A 17,005-nucleotide genomic window follows, 5' to 3' on the forward strand; every position below is an offset into this window, starting at 1 on the left:
AGTAACAATTTAAAAAAAGATATTTTTAACTTTAAAAACTTCTCGCTACCATATCTTAAAATGTCAATGTTACAAAATAGTTTGATTAAATTTAACTGTAGTATAGGGTGACTTTCATTGCCGAGGTTTAATCTGCAGGCACAATAATGTTAACAAAATCTATAATGAACAGGCTTTTTTAAGGAGCAATGAGTAGACATGTAAGAGTTAACAACTTTATTATTTATACATACATACATATATATATCCAAAATAATTAAACCATTTTTCCCAAATGCCCTTAGAAAAAATACATAATATTCAGCTGAGCCGTCAAAATTCACAAAACTGACTCAGCCTCAAGGCACAGCAATATTTCTCTTACATGTGAAACATATTTCATGCTTTACATTTGAGAAAAAAGTGCATAGTTTGATCACCATTCTGATCCAAATCCATTCATCCAGACATTTCAACATTACCATTAAAGCCTATTGTGACAGTCTTGTGATTGATCTTACAAGTAAGGTTTGATACTGTACAAAATTATGCAACAATTGCCTCAAATCAATGAAAATACACCTTTCCCTGTGCTATGCATTGGTGCCATCACCTGCAGTACCAATACAACTGTATGAAATTTTTAAATAAATCAAAAACTAAATGGTATTTTAATGACATTTTTAGAGATCTTTGGCAATTATTCTTGAATTCATTAGTCAATGTATTCAAAGGAAACAACACAAACAAAATCCAAAAACCTTTACCAAAAACTCTAGTGAAAGTACAAAAGCCCATATACCCTAAAAAAAGACATGTTTTCAAGTGAATTTAGTGTGTCCATCCAGCATTGTAATCCATCACACTGCAGGTAGTCGTCACTCATCCTCTTTAACCTAAAGGTCCTGTGTTTTCTTCATTGCCTTTTTTATGAAAAAAAAAAATGGAGGCATTAATGCAACATGTCACTACAACAAAAGAGTAAAGAGGGGATCAGGATTATTTTCACATACCTCTTTAAAAATCTGGACACCAAGGTAGTTCTTTGCTATGCTTCTTAGGTTGGACTTTCCACCCAACTTGCATCTGACATAGCAATACAGGTTGGCCCATTGTAAAACCAAGCCCATTATTACTACAGCCTGGGGGGGGGAAACATCACAAACAGGAGTGAGACATGAACCAATAGGCAGCTATTTAAATTGACATTCATATTAAGATGCACTGAACCGACCAGCCATTTAATCTTGAAAGAAAAGATGGTGCTGAACACAAAAATGATCCAGAAGATGGGACACACGATGAGGCCAAGCCAGAAGATCCGTGACTCGGCACTGGATGTCAGGTTCAGATTGTCTGTCTGTTAAGAAAAAGGAAAAAGATTTCCTTTCATTCTATTCATTCATTCAATAAAGCCCCATTGTGACGTGTGACATTTTGAAGAGATAACAAAGCAGCTGTGATATGTTACATTATCTACGTTGGTCCAATAAGGAAGATACGTTGACCCAGGAAAGTGCTTGGCAAATATTACAGAGGCACTTTAAAAAATTCTGCAAAGTGAATCCAGTTAGTGAAATTGTAGCTGGACCATATTTTCCACAAAGTACAGACATTTTTTTCACAAAACATGATGAGGCTGTTTAGTTTGCAAAGGATGTTTTGTTCCATTTTTGTTTTCCATGTGAGAAACCTTCTTTGTTAAGAAGACTGCAGTATAAAAAACCCAAAAAACACATTGTTTTGAGCCTTTGTTTATTACAGCTTAAGCCGTGCAAATACCTGCTGAACATTTGAGATGAGCCCAATGAACTCCTGCTTACCTTCCTTGACTCAAACACCCAGTGGCTCTTTCCATCTTCATCCACTTGATTCCACCATCGAAGGCCCACCAACAATCTGCCAGATACATTCTGGGGAAATAAAAAAGAATGAATTAGTAAATAAAAGCCTGATAATTTGATTTGATTCTGTCGTAAACAACACACACATAACACTCATGTCCAAATTTCTACAAAACAAGGAAAAAAATAAAACAAAACAGAAAACATAACACAAACAAAATGTTACAAATAAAACTCAAGCATGGCAAACATTAAAAGTCAATGCAGTATAACTTGGTGGTCCTGAGGTAAAACATAACCCGACCAGACCCATACTCTTATTAGGCTCACCTTGACAGTCCAGAAGTCACATGACAGCAGGAGGATGATGGTGACCATACAGACAATGAAGCGACTGCTGAAGATATCACAGAGTAAGTAGACCACGATGGCACTTGCTCGGAAGAAAAGATGGAAGAATGAAGCCAGTGGATGCCTGCAACACAGATGATCGTCTACATGTCATTATATTTAAATGCAATCCAATCCAGTTTACAAATTACAAACAGCTAGACCACTTTATAGCCACGAAAGTAGGACATCTCACCTGATTTTGGACCTTCTTAACCTGTTGTTATCGTCATCTTCACCGAAGAGAGGAGCGTCTGTGTCGTGACAGTCCTGTTGACATAAATATGTATATATATTAGCAGCTTAACGCTAATGCTGCATGCAGAGACTGGGCCAAATAGGCTGCTGTATGTTTTTTCGGCTTAGTTTGTGCATTCAACATGAAAAGTCATACATATTAATGTCTAAAATATCAATTAAGACGTGTTTCACCATACTCAAGACGAAAAAGACAAAAAGAAAACGTTTCTAAATAGTCACAAAATCAGACTGTGGATTACCTGTATCCGCATTTTGACCATAGGATTTTGACACTTCAGGATGTATTATCTGGTGACGTGGTTGTAAACAAAGCCGTGTGCTAAGGACCCCACGGAAGCGTGGCTTTAAATTTGCCTGACTCAAAGGTAAGTCAAGCTCTATTAACCTTCGCAAATCATTTATGAGCATTTTCATTCGCTTATGATTGTTCACATGTTTTTCCGGACTGGTAAGTTTTCCCAGATGCTTTGGTGAAGAATTTCTTTACCAACTTTGATTAATTTCCTTGCGGATTTGAGTAGTGTATTGTAAAAGAGTAGTGTTTGAGAAGTGTATTAAAAAAGTAAGGTACGACTGTAACTGTTATTATGTGTTTCTCTATTAACTTCAGTTGGTCTGTAAAATAAAAGAAAATAGTGAAAACAATGCCCATTACAATTTCCTAAAGACCATGGTCTTTAAGTTGCTTGTTTTTGCTCAACAGTCCAAAACTAAAATATAGGTATTTAGGCTAGTTTGCTATAATAAGACAAGCAAAACTTCAGTGGCGTGGAATTAGAAAAATAATTAGAAAATATTTGATATTTTTGGGTGAAAATTGACTTAAACGATCATTTATCAACATGGTTGTTGATTAACTTTCTGTCTAATGACTAGTCAATCAATCAACTAATTGTTTCAAGTTTTCAAAGTAGATGTAGGTGCATAAAAACTAGTCTCTCAGATTATCACTAAAATAGTTTTTTCATTAGGTCAAATACTTAAACTAATTCTACCACAATCAGCAGAAGTAGTAGTAGTAATAATATTAATACCAATAACAATAACACACAACTATTCACTCATGCATTTTATTGCTCATCTTTATTTTGTACAAACAGAGTATGAGGCATGAAACAAGATAAACTTCACAACTACTGTTTTTTTTTTTTTTACCTCTGAAAATAACATTTTGAATACATTTACATGGTCAAATATACAGACTATAACATACTGAGAAACATCAAAGTAATGTTGTCAGTCAGTACCTACGTCACAAAAGCATCATCCAAACAAACTACAATTTATACAAAACGGTTTTATAATGTCATAACAGTTTGGCTGTACACATTTTGTCCCCCCTTCAGTGTTATGAGGTGAGGAACACTTCAAACAGACTGGCAACTGAATGCATGCGGTAAAAAATGCCAAAAGGAAGTCCGACATTCACGACAGCGGCCCACATGTTGAACTTGTAGAATTTAGCTTCGGTGGAGTGGTCAAACTGGGGACGAGCACCGAATGCTGGCATGATCCACAGCTGTTATAGAAAGAAACAAGAGAACAGCTTTAATATTTGGTGAATTTAAAAGCAGTGAATTTGAGCGAGCGAGGGAGACTGGTACTCACTATGACATTGGCCAGCAGAAGAAACGCACAGACCTCCTTCAACACCCGTCTCTTCCATGACAGTTTGGGTCTGTGTTCAGTCGTGTGGCTGTGCAGGCTTCGCTCTGTGAGTACTGGGCTCGCCTTGGTGTCCATGTCTTTTCCTTCAAGGCTGCCCAGCTCTTTGCCTGGCTGCAGCACGTATGGATTTGCAACCACAGTGACCGGGTGCACCTCGTGGAAGGGCTCTCGGTGAAGCCCTTCGACTATGAAAAGGTTCTGCAGGCCGATCTGCATCACCATCAGGATACCCCAGGTCAGGTTGAGCCTGTCCAAGTAGCCTTTGGCTTCAGTTGCCACCATAGCTACAATAGTGAAATAGCTGATGATGATTTGTCCCAACGAGGCACCCACCAGCAGCCCCACATCAAGGCTGCGAGTGGGGTTTTTCTCTGTCATGTGCTCTCTGTGGTCCACCTTGTAGACGGCATAGCCGATCACAGTGGACACGGACATCAGGGTTACTATCACTATATTCATGACAAAGTGCATCATCAGAAATGTATCTTTCTTGCCATTGCTGTTGTCCTTCTTCATTTCCATCTCGTACACAATGAAGGTTGCCAGACCTGCAATCACCAAGAGAAAACCCGCCACAGGACCGAGAAGTACATCCCTGAGACGGAATTTTATGTCGTGGTGGCCGTGTTCTTCTGACACTCGACCAACATTTCTCCACATGACATAGGCCATGGCAGAGGCAAAGAGACTGTACTCGATATTGAAGGGGTACAGGTAGTAGTAGGCCTCCTTGAAGATGCTGCATGAAGTGTGGCTACACTTGCACTTATCGCTGCCGTAACTTGCTGTAAGACATGACAGGATACAGAGAGAGAGACATGTGTTATGTTGTGGTAGTTCCTGTCTTGTGCCATCTGCTTTCATCGCTTTATCTCCCAAACATGAACGACAGAGCCATCAACGCCTCGCTGACACAGTGTATGTGTGTGCAGATACATGTATATGTGTTGGGATACAGTCAGGGGAAGGAAAGTTATGTGTTTATGTATATCAGTATGTTTGTAGTGTGGCTATTTGTATGTTTATATGTGGAACATGTACAGGCTGTGAAAACACATTTCCTGTGGGACAATAAAGACTATATCTATGTATCTACTTTGATTACCTTTATGGATGAACAGGCTTCGTCCAGAGAGTTTAGTGACGTTGCTCGAATAGTCAGGAACAGTTGTTTGGTGAAGGGACTCCTCGGTGACTGCAGTCATCCACAAAACTAGATTTGTGGAGAGGGTGAGCATCAGCCCACAGCTAAATAAGAGGACAAGAAGAAAAAACATCAGATTTTAATGTTTTAAAATTTAATGTTTAAAAGTTTAAAATCAGTATCTACCAAGTAATGAAAGTCTTGCTTTTCATTTATTTATGTATTTATTTTTCAAATCAAATTTGGTGTATTAATTACAGTAAAGAAAATAAATAATAATAGAGCATTTTTCAAGGTCTGCAAATAAAGAGAACGGCCTGATTTTCTGAATGTGGCGACAACGGTATCAGTATAAAGCTACTGTTACTCTCATGCTTTACAAAGACAGTGAACGATGAAAAACAAGGAAAAGGAAAATTAATCACATACCGTGTGATGTTCTTTTGTAGCTGCACACAGTCCTTGGAATGGATACACATGAAGTATGTCTGCAAATTGATTTTACAATTATTAATATTATATAATATAATAATAATATTTTGCAACCATTAAAGACTTAATTTAACTCATTTTTTTCCCACAATGTGTCATTTCATTAATCTTAATCCTACCGACTGGGGTACCCGCAGACCACAGAGGTATACTTTCTGTCATATCTCACAGGCGCTTTATTCTATCATTCCAATTTTTCACGACTTTGTCAATCAATTTGTTCCCAATGACTCCATATCATTGTTTTCTGTTTCTGTTTTAATTAGTGCTTTTTAAAAATACCAACGTATTGGGGTCCGGGGGGACCCCAGTCAAAAGCACTCAATTCTGCCTGTGGGGGGGGGGGGGGGGGGGGGGGGGGGGGTAAGGGCACTCTGTCAGTCATTTTGAAGGCTTTGTAGAGAGACTGTACTCTGGATAAAAGCTGCAATTAGTATTAAAGAAAAGTATATATTTTCATTTTACACAATATGTAAATTAACTGTAACTTTCCTAAAATAATAATAATAATGATCTGATTTTTTTCCAGATTATATTAATTACATAACTTATAATGTTTTGAGAAGAAATGAGTTAACATTTTTGCTATGATGGTTGTTTCTTACTGTCGTTTATTCTTGAGGTGTTCAGGGACCCCAGTCGGTAGTCCTTGTATGTTAAACATGTTGGTAGGATGAGGGTTAAAGCATGCTGGCATTTTTAGTTATATTTACCTGCACAAGTATAAAAACAACTTGCACCACAGGGAAAGCAACCTTAACAGCAGAATCACAGTGGAGGTAGCCAGCATAGCTGGCTATCTTGAAAATGTCCATGAGAATACCGAGGAGTCCAAATACCACAAGTCCTCCTGAAGGAGTGAGAACATGTAGAACAGGGGTAAAAATTGTATAAGTGTTCAAAAATTGCTCTGTAAATGAAAAATCAATCAAGAACAACATTTACTTACCCCGGAGCCACAGGGGTCCAGCATGGCCATCCTTGTACGTAACAGCGTCTTCTTTCCTAGCTGTGTAGATGGCATAATAAATCATCCAGATGGAGGTGAGGAGGAGGAGGATGATGAGGAAAACCTGCAGGTCAGAACTGCCGATGTTGACGTAGTTATACGCACTGCCGCTGACCAAGGCGCAGCCCAGGATCAAGATGTTTACACAAATGATCGCAGACAGCCCCCATCCCCAGTTTCTGACCCGTTCCCTCGCAACTCCACTGGAAGAGATGTTCAGCTCAGGCTCACATGCGTTCCCCACTTGGCCCACTGCATTGATGTTGTTGGACAGGTGGGCCTCCTCTGTTTCCCTGTCTTTGGCCGTCATCCTACATGGTTCACACGGATTGCCATCGGTCAAACATTTGCACGGATAGCCAGTGTTCAAACACATGATTCCTCTCTGTAGGATCTGTTCACAAATGAATTGTTAGCTGCATCTGGTTCTGCTGTGAGACATCACAGGTTTAACAGCTACACCCATTCACCGGTTTCCTTTAAAGGCAGTTCCCGCCCAAGTGAAATACAAAATCAGCATAATTGTCACCCTTTCAGTGCTACACAAAACAGCTCATTCAAATCAACAAATAGGATTTAGTTTCCCCCTCTTTTGGTTTTGGTTCTGACAGAGCTGTATTGAATGATAATCCACAAAGTCACCCACACTCTTCCTTTCCATCTCTGATCAAATCAAGAATAACATCAGGGCAAGTGAAATTGAAATTGAATACCAAAACCAAGATTGTGTCATTTCACCAAAACAGCGACCTGCTAAAAATCAAGAGAAGCTTTCAGGATACCTGTAAGCTTACCTGATGTATAGTGTGATCCTGAGAAGCAGTCTGAGCCGTCATGGCTTTTATATGCCTTCAAAAACACATGGGTTTACCGTACAAAGAGTCATAAATGTCAATAAATCTGTTATGAACAATACCATATTATTACCACACACAGCATGTTTTGCACAAAATATTCACGTAAAGTTCAAAAGATGTTTCCAGGAAAAACCTAATCTCATGAATTCCAAAATACAAGAAACCGGTTCCTTTTCGGATAAACAGCATTTTTTTTGATATTACACAATACATACATACACAATACCAGTCATTTGTTATAAAAAAGTGTTAATGGCAAACACAAAATAAATATTGAAGATGAGGGGGAAAATATCTCTATCTCTTTACATTCATAGACACTTTACAGGCTTTATAGCTTGAGTTGTCTTGTTCAACTTGATCCACTTTTTTTTTCTGCGGCTGACCACACACAGCTACGCCTCACAATCTCATTGTGATCCAAATTCTCTAAATAGGCGTAGCATACTACTCTACTCGCCTATCTTTTTTATTCAGTGCTTGAAGGGAATACTTGCAGTACTTTAATGCTATTCATGGCTCAATTAAGAGATGTGCCTCTATCTCTTGTCTTTGCAAAATGCCTGAGGTGTAGCACATGACAAGCCTGGCCACTATCTGCCTATTGTTATGGAAGTTTCAATAGGGTGGTATGTATGAGAACTTCTAGTTCCTGAACCACTGGTGCAGTTTTGCTTATTTTTTCATCAGTGCTAACTTGGGCTAGTTTATACCCTATTCCTCAGGGTGGGGCCGGGAGCAGAAATAGCCTACTTTTTTATTTCAACACTCCATGGTACTCAATCCTTTGTCTGCTCTCATATTTCACATCCAGTCTTACCAGTAAAGGACAATTAGAACAATGGTTTATTCAAAGGAAAGGGGGAAAATAAATATCAGGTTCTCACAAGAGACTCATATGCTTCCTTGTGTGTTAGTCACATTATGACAAAGCATAATTTTACTTTCTCAAATGTCTGATCATACTTCTAATCATTTGCTAAACAAGTTTGTTCAACTTCAGTCTGTGTCTTTAAGTTTATTATTGTATGATTAATGAGTTTGAAAGAATAGAGGAACGTTTCAGAAGAGTTTTCAGATCTAATAACATGAAACTGTTAATATTAGCCCAGGTCATCAACTGGCAGTGCATGTAAATATTATTTTTATTAGCCATTAAAATGCGCATTGACTAAATTCCCCAAATACCTTGCTTGATCTATCAGCCACATGACTTAACCACAGCAGCAAATCTACACATCAGTAGTAAAGTTCTCTGTCTCTTGCAGTGCCTGCAGCCATAAAGGGCAGACATGGTTAAGTACAACGGCATACCAAAGGACAATGTCTTTTTTAAAGTAATTAACCTACTGAGAGCTTCAAACCCATGGTGCACAGCCGGGATCATCTAATAAATACCCCATAAGTCACAATAGTAATGTTATAGAGACACCATTAAATGAAAGCTGAGCTACAGATTTTGTGATATTTGCTTTTGTTTGGGTTGGCAGTTTAGGACAGGCACAGACAAGACCTTAACAGGTTCCCCGGTGGGTTTAGGACCACATCGGCCACCGGGAGCACTGTTAACCAGGCGATGCGCATCGTGGCGTCCCTGGATACCGGCGACGCGCTCTGCCTGTACATGATCAGGAGACCGGTGGGACGGTGGGGCACAAATAGGCACTTCAGCCGGTCTACTCCCACCACATCGCCTCATGAGGATGATAATGCTGGTGTTGATGAAACGAAATGGAGTCGAGCAGGGTGGATTAATTCTGCACCATGAATGACAGATACCACAAGGCGGCCCGGGACGGCTACCTGGACCTGCTGAAGGAGGCTACTCGGAAGGATCTCAACGCACCGGATGAGGATGGCATGACACCGACGTTATGGGCTGCTTATCACGGCAATCTGGAGGCTCTGCGGCTGATCGTGGCGAGGGGGTGGGTATAAAGCTTGGTAGCCATCGGGACGTGTGCGTAATACTATATGGACTGCCACCAAATTCACTCAAATGTGTTCATCCTCATCCAATAAAATGCATTTTTAGAGGAAATTTGAACTACCATTTTCCCTGTCATTTCAAACAATTTTACATTTTTTTCCGTGTTAAGGAGGCAGGTAAAAACAAACCTTACACACCAAATTGTCAAAGAATAAAGTAAAGTTTCAGTACTCGAATAGCTTTTGTGTAGTTGAACCATCAGAAAATCCAAGTTTGAGTTTGCATGCCCAGGGAAGAGAACGGGCCCCGGCATGCCACTAACACAACTAACTTCGGGCTTTGCTACAGGCTAAGAGCAATCTCAGGCAAAGAATTGAAATACTTGTTTGGTAGATTGTACAAAAGTGCAGTTTATTGCTTGGTCAGGTCTGGAAAACCCCCATGTTGGGCGGGACACTTTTTTTTTTTTTAAATGATTGAAATCTGTTTCTGCAATGGAAGCAGCAAAGGAGTTCATTTGCTTTCGAGGTGATGATCAAACATTAATTTAATGTTTTCGTAACATTTTAATTGGCTCTTTTCCCATCATAGTAGCTTGTCAACATCTGGAGGTCATATACCTTGATAATTACCAGTACATCATAGCAATATAGTTTACCATTTTCAAAGCGACGCAGGACTATTGAGTGTAAAATTGAACACTTCTATGATGACATTTAACATGATGACACTGTTAATTTACTGTAGGAGCACATCACCTAAGAGCACCGATGAGTCATAGAGACATTACTCCATTAAATGTATTGCTGTCCTGTATTCCCTGACACATTTACTGTATAATTACAAGAGCATGTATGTAAGTTGACCCATAAAAAGGACTTATAGGACATATTGCACACCTCATTCAGGGTGCATTTGCCTTGCATTACATAATTAACAATTAATAACATACATAAAAGCAAGGAAGGGTTCATAGGATTACCACATTATAATACTAAATTCACTATTTCCCATGAAATAAGTGTAAACAAGGCCTTGGAGTCATTTAGCTGCCAAGGACATAGGATTCCTCTATTGATTAATTAACAATTTTATGACATCATCACAGGCAAAGGATAATGTTTGATCAAATAAACAGGATACAGTGATTTTAAAAGGCGGCATTGTAGCATGAATGTTTGCTGTTCTTCAGCACACTGTGTAAATGGAGTTGGTATTCAGGGTCAGTTGGCGTGAGGAAGCACACAACATCCCATTTCTCATGTTTTCTGGCTGACCTGGTTTGCCTGTCAGCCAGGAAAATGGACCCATTATGAACCTGCTTAATTGAGTGAGGCTTTTGAGAGGCTCACTGTAAAAGTGAGTCATCAGTGTGTGTCCCATTATGTTTTGAAATTCCTAAAAGCTGTCTCACCTTGCACAGAAAAGATTTGCTTGAAAGCAAAATATCAGAATAAAGAAAATGTTTATGATATTTATTTTTATAGTCCCAGTTTCTTATAACACTCAGGCAGCAAAGCAAGGAAGGGTTCATAGGATTGCTACATTATAATACTAAATTCACTATTTCCCATGAAATGAGTGTAAACAAGGCCTTGGAGTCATTTAGCTGCCAAGGACATGGGATTCCTCTATTGATGGTATTCCTCTGATTGACATGAGGTAGTAAAATTAAACATTAATACCTGCCGTAATTTTTCACAGAGGCACCAAACTCGTGAAACCCCGGGATATATGAAGAGACGTTAAATGTTGCTCGACAATTTCATGGGAAAGATGCCATACCCTGCTATATTCAGCAAGTATATTGCATCGGGTGGCCTGCAGTAACATCAAACTGTCATAGGAAGTGAGGATGCAAACAGCTCATAATGTGATAAAGAACAAGGGAGGGATAAGTGAGCAGAGATATTACCGCTGTGGTCAGCATTTTACTGGGCAGAGACATGAATTATGACACGTAAAGCTATCATTTTAGATGGTCCCTATCTGTGACAAGCATATTGTATAATCTTAAGTTTAGAAAGTCATAAATATTTTGTCTTCAAATAAAAATTGAACAAAGCTAATTACTATATCTTTTGACGTCAATTTATAGCATGTTATCTTCTTCAGCTATTTCAGTCCTGAGTTGACAGTGCAATTCCTTTGTCTGATTAATGTTTTATTGTGTCTTTCTTGGCTGTTTGCCACATGCAGTACATCACGTACACTGATGACACCCACTCCTCTTTTACCTTTGAACTCAAGCAACCCTTGATCCTAAAATTAGCTTTTTTTTTTCTCTCCAAACCCAATCCTGTCCAGACAAAAGAGCTAGGGGTTGAAATCAGAGTGGGTCTTTGCTAATCGCTGCCTAGGTTGGGTCTGGCAGATCCGACACACATTCCCTGTGAAAACCTTACAACGAAATGCATCAATAATATATCCGCACTTCGACAGTAGCTTCACGTCCATCTCATCAAATATTCAGCGGTCTGTATGTGGCTACATTGGAGGATGGAGACGAGACAATGCATAGCTATTTCAGTAACATTTATATTTAGGGGGTTTGCCAGAAACCGCCGAAGTCTAAACTGAAAAAAAAAAATGCTGAAAAATTTAGTTATTACAAATATGTGGTTGCTGAGACCACAAACAAGTTGTATATCATGAATAAAGCCTGTTTTCCTTTGAAAATGACTGATTATCAGTAAGATTTTTGATGGAATATCAGTTTGAACAAAATTTGAGTAATGTAAATGATGATACAAATGAGCTTTCATAGATTTGCACACTAGGCTTATGATAGGAAAGAAATACACAATAAGCATCATACATATCTGTTCTTCATATCATCTAAGCAGCTGTAATACTGTATGTTTTGACTTGAGGAATTCAGCATGACATCACCGGCTAGGCAGAGTTATGCTTTTTGAGTCAGGCGCAACCTATTCGGCCTCCCCCTGAAACTGGATACAGGTAGTGTAGCGCTGATCCTGGCAAGCCTGTGGTCATATTACAGACCGACAGCAACAGTGCAGCACACAAAGAGGTAATCCTAAGGTCGTGGACTCTCAGCTAAGGGTGAATGCGGCTAAAATGTTATTTATGGTGCCATGTAATAATGATAAATTCCCTGTGCAGGATACATTTAATCAAAACATCCTAGTAGTATCCTAGTAGATCTGAGATCTATGGTTGATTTTCTTAAAATGCAATGTGTTGTATAGACTTTAAATTATTAAATAAGGTCCCATTAACAACCCATGTATGGCAGGTCAGTGCTGAAAACATCACCCAAAAAATCATATGCTTAGCCTATTCATGAGTCTACTAACCAGCAGATATATAAAGGATGTATCCATAATCAGTCTGAACACGGATGAAATGATCTGTTTATTAAATTTGTGAGAGATTTTTTGACGGTTTTATCTAATAACTTTCTTCTACAGAGGGAACCCTGACAAGTGTGACATATGGGGGAACACGCCGCTCCACCTGGCAGCTGCCAACGGTCACCTCAACTGCCTTTTCTTCCTGGTGTCTTTCGGTGCCAACATATGGTGCCTGGACAACGACTACCACACGCCGTTGGACATGGCCGCCACAAAGAATCACATGGATTGCGTCCGCTACCTGGATTCCATCGCTGCCAAGCAGACAGGCCTCAACCCCAAGCTGGTCAGCAAGCTGAAGGACCGGGCATTTCGTGATGCTGAGCGGAGAATCAAAGAGTGCATGAAGATGCAGAAGAAGCACCACAGGCGCATGGAGAGGAAGTTTCATAAGGAGGCCTCCGAGGCTTCTGCGTCAGACGTCATGAGTTTTTCCAGTTACACCAGCAGCTCTTTTAGCCACAAGCTGCACAACTTAAATGCAGCCTCTGTCAGTGTGCCATATTCTCAGGTCAGGAGTTGTCTATTCATGCTGTTATGTTTTTTGCATGATTGCATATTTCATTTCAATTAGAGCACCAGCTATAGAAAAAAAAAATATTTCAAATTAATCCCTGCTCTTAACTGCATGTATTTTGACTTTTCATACAACATTGTCTGAAAGGTATCAAAAGATGAATTGATGTCAAAGCTTTTCCAACTGATTGGCAGAAATAATATTTGGCTAAAATATGCAAAAACACTTGTTTTGGTCGTCTGAAATCTAATGTTTTCACAGGAAGTGATTAATGCCTGATTACTGTATTATTGCTGTTCTGTTAGGCTACTCTCCATGCCACAAACCGAGGGAAGACAAAGATCCAGAAGAAGCTGGAAAGGAGAAAACAAGGAGATGGGACCTTTAAAATCTATGAGGATGGAAGGAAGAGTGTACGCTCCCTCTCTGGACTTCAGCTAGGCAATGATGTTATGTTTGTCAAACAGGGGACCTACGTCAACCCAAAAGACCGTAGCCGCCGCAATGTTCGTGACATGTTCCCCAGAGACAATGACGATGCCATTTCACGTGCCATGAGTGAGCCGGACCTCCACGGGCCTGATGTGGACTATTCTGAGATCAGCACCGACTCAGGACATGATTCCCTGTTCAACCGGCCTGGTTTGGGCACCATGGTTTTCAGGAGGAACTATGTGAGCGGGGGAATGTTTGACCTCGGTGATCGGGAAGAGGCCAGTGTGAACCAGTCAGGCAATACTGTGCGATTACGCAGTCGGCTGCAGCAATACCCAAGTCTAGATGAAGACAGCATCGGCAGTGCACGTAGCCTGCAGCAGAGGAATGTAGAGGAGCTGCCTTGGGAAGAGGTCGAGTTAGGGCTGGACGATGATGATGAGCCTGACACAAGCCCTCTGGAGGTCTTCCTGGCCACACAGAGCATGAGCGAGTTTTTCTCCATCTTTAAGAGGGAGAAGATCGACCTTGAAGCTCTGTTGCTGTGCTCTGACCATGACCTTAAGAGTATCCACATCCCCTTAGGGCCGAGGAAAAAGATCTTAGATGCCTGTAAGAGACGGCTGGAGACCATAGAGGAACCAGACTGCATTGAGGACACAGAACTGTGAGTGCAGATTTTTCAAGAGAGATTTCCAGTTATACAGAATAGTGAGGAAGTATTTAGGCGATGGTATATTGTTTATGTTATCTCTGTACAGCACAATGAATTATAAATGAAACGATGAGGAAATGCTATAAAACTATCAGCTTTAATTTGAGCTTTAATTTGTTTACATCCACATCAGATGGAGAGTGTGGGACTTTTTATACAACCTCTCAATTATCAGGGATAAAACTAGTTGGACACTTAAAATTATATTAACATAATTAAAGGTGCTCTTTGTAGTTTTCTGGTAAACAAACAAAGTTTATGTTTACATCCAGTGTTTCTCAGCAAAATGCATTATGTGACTTCGAGGTGCATTTTCTTCCTCATAAAACATTTGCAAATCTGTTTTGTTTTTTGTTTTTTCCAAAAATTTAAACCATTGGCAACATCCATGTTTGCTAGCTTGCATTCCTTCTCTCTCCTCCCCTTACTGGTGCACTGCTGCGTTTCTTGGCAAATACCTCTCGTAGATGAGTGGAATAGTGGAATGTGTACTGCGTCACCTGCGTGCATGTGTGTCTTCATGTGTGTACAACAAACAAAACAGAGACATACGCATAAAAATATTGCTCAGTAGTGCTACCAGTGAAGAAAAAACTCCACAGGGTGCCTTTAATATGTAATTGAAAATCCTTAGCAGCCATAGACTGACTGCAGTCTGCAACCTGTAGACATCAGCAAACAATTGCTATAGTGAGTTCTTGGCACGCTTGTACTGGAGCCGTCTTCAGTTGGATTGATATCAGGTGACTACATTTTCCAGTCAAGAATAATCCACTGTTCTGTCTTCAGGCCCTCCCCCCCACCCACCCTTCAGTATGGATGTGTAAATCATCTAAATCATCTAAAAACCCTTAAAGCTAATTCATATTTATTGTTTTATTTCATGTGCTGGAGCAGAGCCAAACATAAAATATGTAATTGTCCAAATATTAATGGACTGCACTGCTTCTAGTTGTTGAAATCTAGCCACTGAGAAAATGTTTTGTGAAAAGAAATCTTGAAACTGTCTTCCTTCTGTTCTGCAGATAATAAAATTTGTTCTAGATGATCCTCTCGCTGTGAGCTCATCCCGCCTTAAAGGTCAGTGGAGCATTATGGAGTGAATGTCACGTATGGACAGACAGAACTAAATGATTTACCTCTCCTGGTAACTCAGCGGTAACAAAGCAGAAAGAACACTGTCGAGATGAATATGTCGAGCAAGAAGAGATGTGAGCTAAATTCAAAACAGGGGTCTTGTTAGACTCACTGAAAATATCTGTAAGAGTCCTCTGCACTGAATTGTTTAACAAACTGAATGACAATAGTTGCAGTGTCATTGTATGCCATGTGGCATAGACAGCAACAGAGAGTTGATTGTGGGGTCTGTGTCCCCTGAACATGTTTGCCCCTGTGGGGTCAATCCAACCACATCATGTGCCTGCATATCTTGTACCTGTGCATTTGCTTAAAAATGTCTTTTGTCGTAAATATTTTTGACATAACAGTTCTGTTATCAATGGTTTCAATAGGAAAAGTTTCTGCATTTTCTGCATTAATAATTTTAAGTCTCATATTTTATTTCTGTACATGTTTACATACAGCAAGCCATGTCAGTCCACGTGTGGCTCACTGCCAATGCAGGCCAATTACTCACTGAGTTTTCCCTTCTTATTTACTGTAGTATTGTAAACTGCCTGAAAATGCAGCATCTGTTGATCATTTTATAAAACACAACATAATATGTGATAGTTATATATATTTGCATGTTCAGTCAATACACTGGGAGGTTTATAAACCTTTGTATATCATTCATGTCAGTCTTCCAACAGTTTATATATTGAACAGTTTTTATTTTCATCATGTACATCTGCACGTGCATGTGTTTAATGTCTTAACTTTTTAATATTTTAGGTGGATTTTAATAAAAGTACTAATATAATTTAATTATATAAACTACTTCACTGGTGTATCCTTATACTTTGCTCTCCTTACTGCACTTTATTTACTATATTTCATCAGCAGAGCGGCCTACAAAGATATGCAGAATATATTTAAAGATGTGCCTAAAGCGGAGCCATAACTACCATTGAGGACACTGAGGTCATCATATTCCTGTATGTTTCAGGGGTTTAATGACATGAAGTAGGGTTTACATGCTACAAATACAGACATATTACAGTTTATTGGATTTGTTAAGGCTGAATCAATATGTTTTTTATTTAATAGTTTTTACTTAGATTTAATATCTAAAAAAGTAGCCTATCCTTTTAGGCAAAAACTTAAAATAAGAGGGATTTGGTCTTTTTTTCCAGAATTACATAAAGATAAAGTCATGTACAGGAGGCTTTAAAGCAAGATTTTTCTTAAATGCTCAGAAAGTTTGTATAGAGTTTGGTCAGTGGTTT

General features: G+C 39.3%; 3 protein-coding genes across 5 annotated transcripts; 1 reads left to right on the forward strand and 2 right to left on the reverse strand.

Moving 5' to 3' along the window:
- Positions 1–201: 201 nt before the first annotated feature.
- On the reverse strand, positions 202–2,817 carry LOC137168250 (Golgi apparatus membrane protein TVP23 homolog B-like). The gene is made up of 7 exons (XM_067570772.1): positions 2,714–2,817; positions 2,410–2,483; positions 2,154–2,298; positions 1,803–1,892; positions 1,214–1,339; positions 993–1,121; positions 202–902 (listed from the first exon to the last, which is right to left on the reverse strand). The coding sequence occupies exons 1-7, from the start codon at positions 2,732–2,734 to the stop codon at positions 876–878; spliced, it is 612 nt and encodes a 203-aa protein (XP_067426873.1). The 5' UTR covers positions 2,735–2,817; the 3' UTR covers positions 202–875.
- Positions 2,818–3,514: 697 nt separating this feature from the next.
- Positions 3,515–7,845, reverse strand: LOC137201221 (proton channel OTOP2-like). Of its 2 annotated transcripts, XM_067616168.1 has the most exons (7): positions 7,582–7,845; positions 6,728–7,098; positions 6,492–6,628; positions 5,716–5,774; positions 5,248–5,390; positions 4,083–4,927; positions 3,515–3,993 (listed from the first exon to the last, which is right to left on the reverse strand). In XM_067616168.1, exons 2-7 carry the CDS (start codon positions 7,095–7,097, stop codon positions 3,823–3,825), a joined length of 1,725 nt encoding a protein of 574 aa, XP_067472269.1. In that variant the 5' UTR covers position 7,098; positions 7,582–7,845; the 3' UTR covers positions 3,515–3,822. The 2 variants fall into 2 exon arrangements, with proteins under 2 accessions (XP_067472269.1, XP_067472268.1); XM_067616167.1 differs by lacking the exon at positions 7,582–7,845 and having other exon boundaries at positions 6,728–7,568.
- A 1,356-nt stretch (positions 7,846–9,201) lies between these two features.
- ush1ga (Usher syndrome 1Ga (autosomal recessive)) lies at positions 9,202–16,549 on the forward strand. 2 transcript variants are annotated; one of them, XM_067616171.1, is made up of 4 exons: positions 9,205–9,572; positions 13,009–13,462; positions 13,774–14,570; positions 15,644–16,549. In XM_067616171.1, the coding sequence occupies exons 1-4, from the start codon at positions 9,409–9,411 to the stop codon at positions 15,645–15,647; spliced, it is 1,419 nt and encodes a 472-aa protein (XP_067472272.1). In that variant the 5' UTR covers positions 9,205–9,408; the 3' UTR covers positions 15,648–16,549. The 2 variants fall into 2 exon arrangements, with proteins under 2 accessions (XP_067472273.1, XP_067472272.1); XM_067616172.1 differs by lacking the exon at positions 15,644–16,549 and having other exon boundaries at positions 9,202–9,572; positions 13,774–14,574.
- Positions 16,550–17,005: the final 456 nt, after the last annotated feature.

The sequence above is a fragment of the Thunnus thynnus genome, chromosome 17 (assembly GCF_963924715.1).
Source record: "Thunnus thynnus chromosome 17, fThuThy2.1, whole genome shotgun sequence".
NCBI classification, from domain to species: Eukaryota; Metazoa; Chordata; class Actinopteri; order Scombriformes; family Scombridae; genus Thunnus; species Thunnus thynnus.

Excerpts from the sequence above, each read along its gene's own strand:
- LOC137201221 (XM_067616167.1), bottom strand. The coding sequence starts at position 7,163 with ATGTGTTTGAACACTGGCTATCCGTGCAAATGTTTGACCGATGGCAAT. Across the intron at positions 5,775-6,491 it reads TTGTTTTTATACTTGTGCAG|ACATACTTCATGTGTATCCA; the intron begins GTAAATATAACT and ends ATCAATTTGCAG. Across the intron at positions 5,391-5,715 it reads CTACAAAAGAACATCACACG|CTGTGGGCTGATGCTCACCC; the intron begins GTATGTGATTAA and ends CCTCTTATTTAG.
- ush1ga (XM_067616172.1), top strand. The coding sequence starts at position 9,409 with ATGAATGACAGATACCACAAGGCGGCCCGGGACGGCTACCTGGACCTG. Across the intron at positions 9,573-13,008 it reads CGGCTGATCGTGGCGAGGGG|AGGGAACCCTGACAAGTGTG; the intron begins GTGGGTATAAAG and ends TTTCTTCTACAG. Across the intron at positions 13,463-13,773 it reads TCAGTGTGCCATATTCTCAG|GCTACTCTCCATGCCACAAA; the intron begins GTCAGGAGTTGT and ends CTGTTCTGTTAG.
- LOC137168250 (XM_067570772.1), bottom strand. The coding sequence starts at position 2,734 with ATGGTCAAAATGCGGATACAG. Across the intron at positions 2,484-2,713 it reads TGGTCAAAATGCGGATACAG|GACTGTCACGACACAGACGC; the intron begins GTAATCCACAGT and ends TTATGTCAACAG. Across the intron at positions 903-992 it reads GTGTCCAGATTTTTAAAGAG|GCAATGAAGAAAACACAGGA; the intron begins GTATGTGAAAAT and ends TTCATAAAAAAG.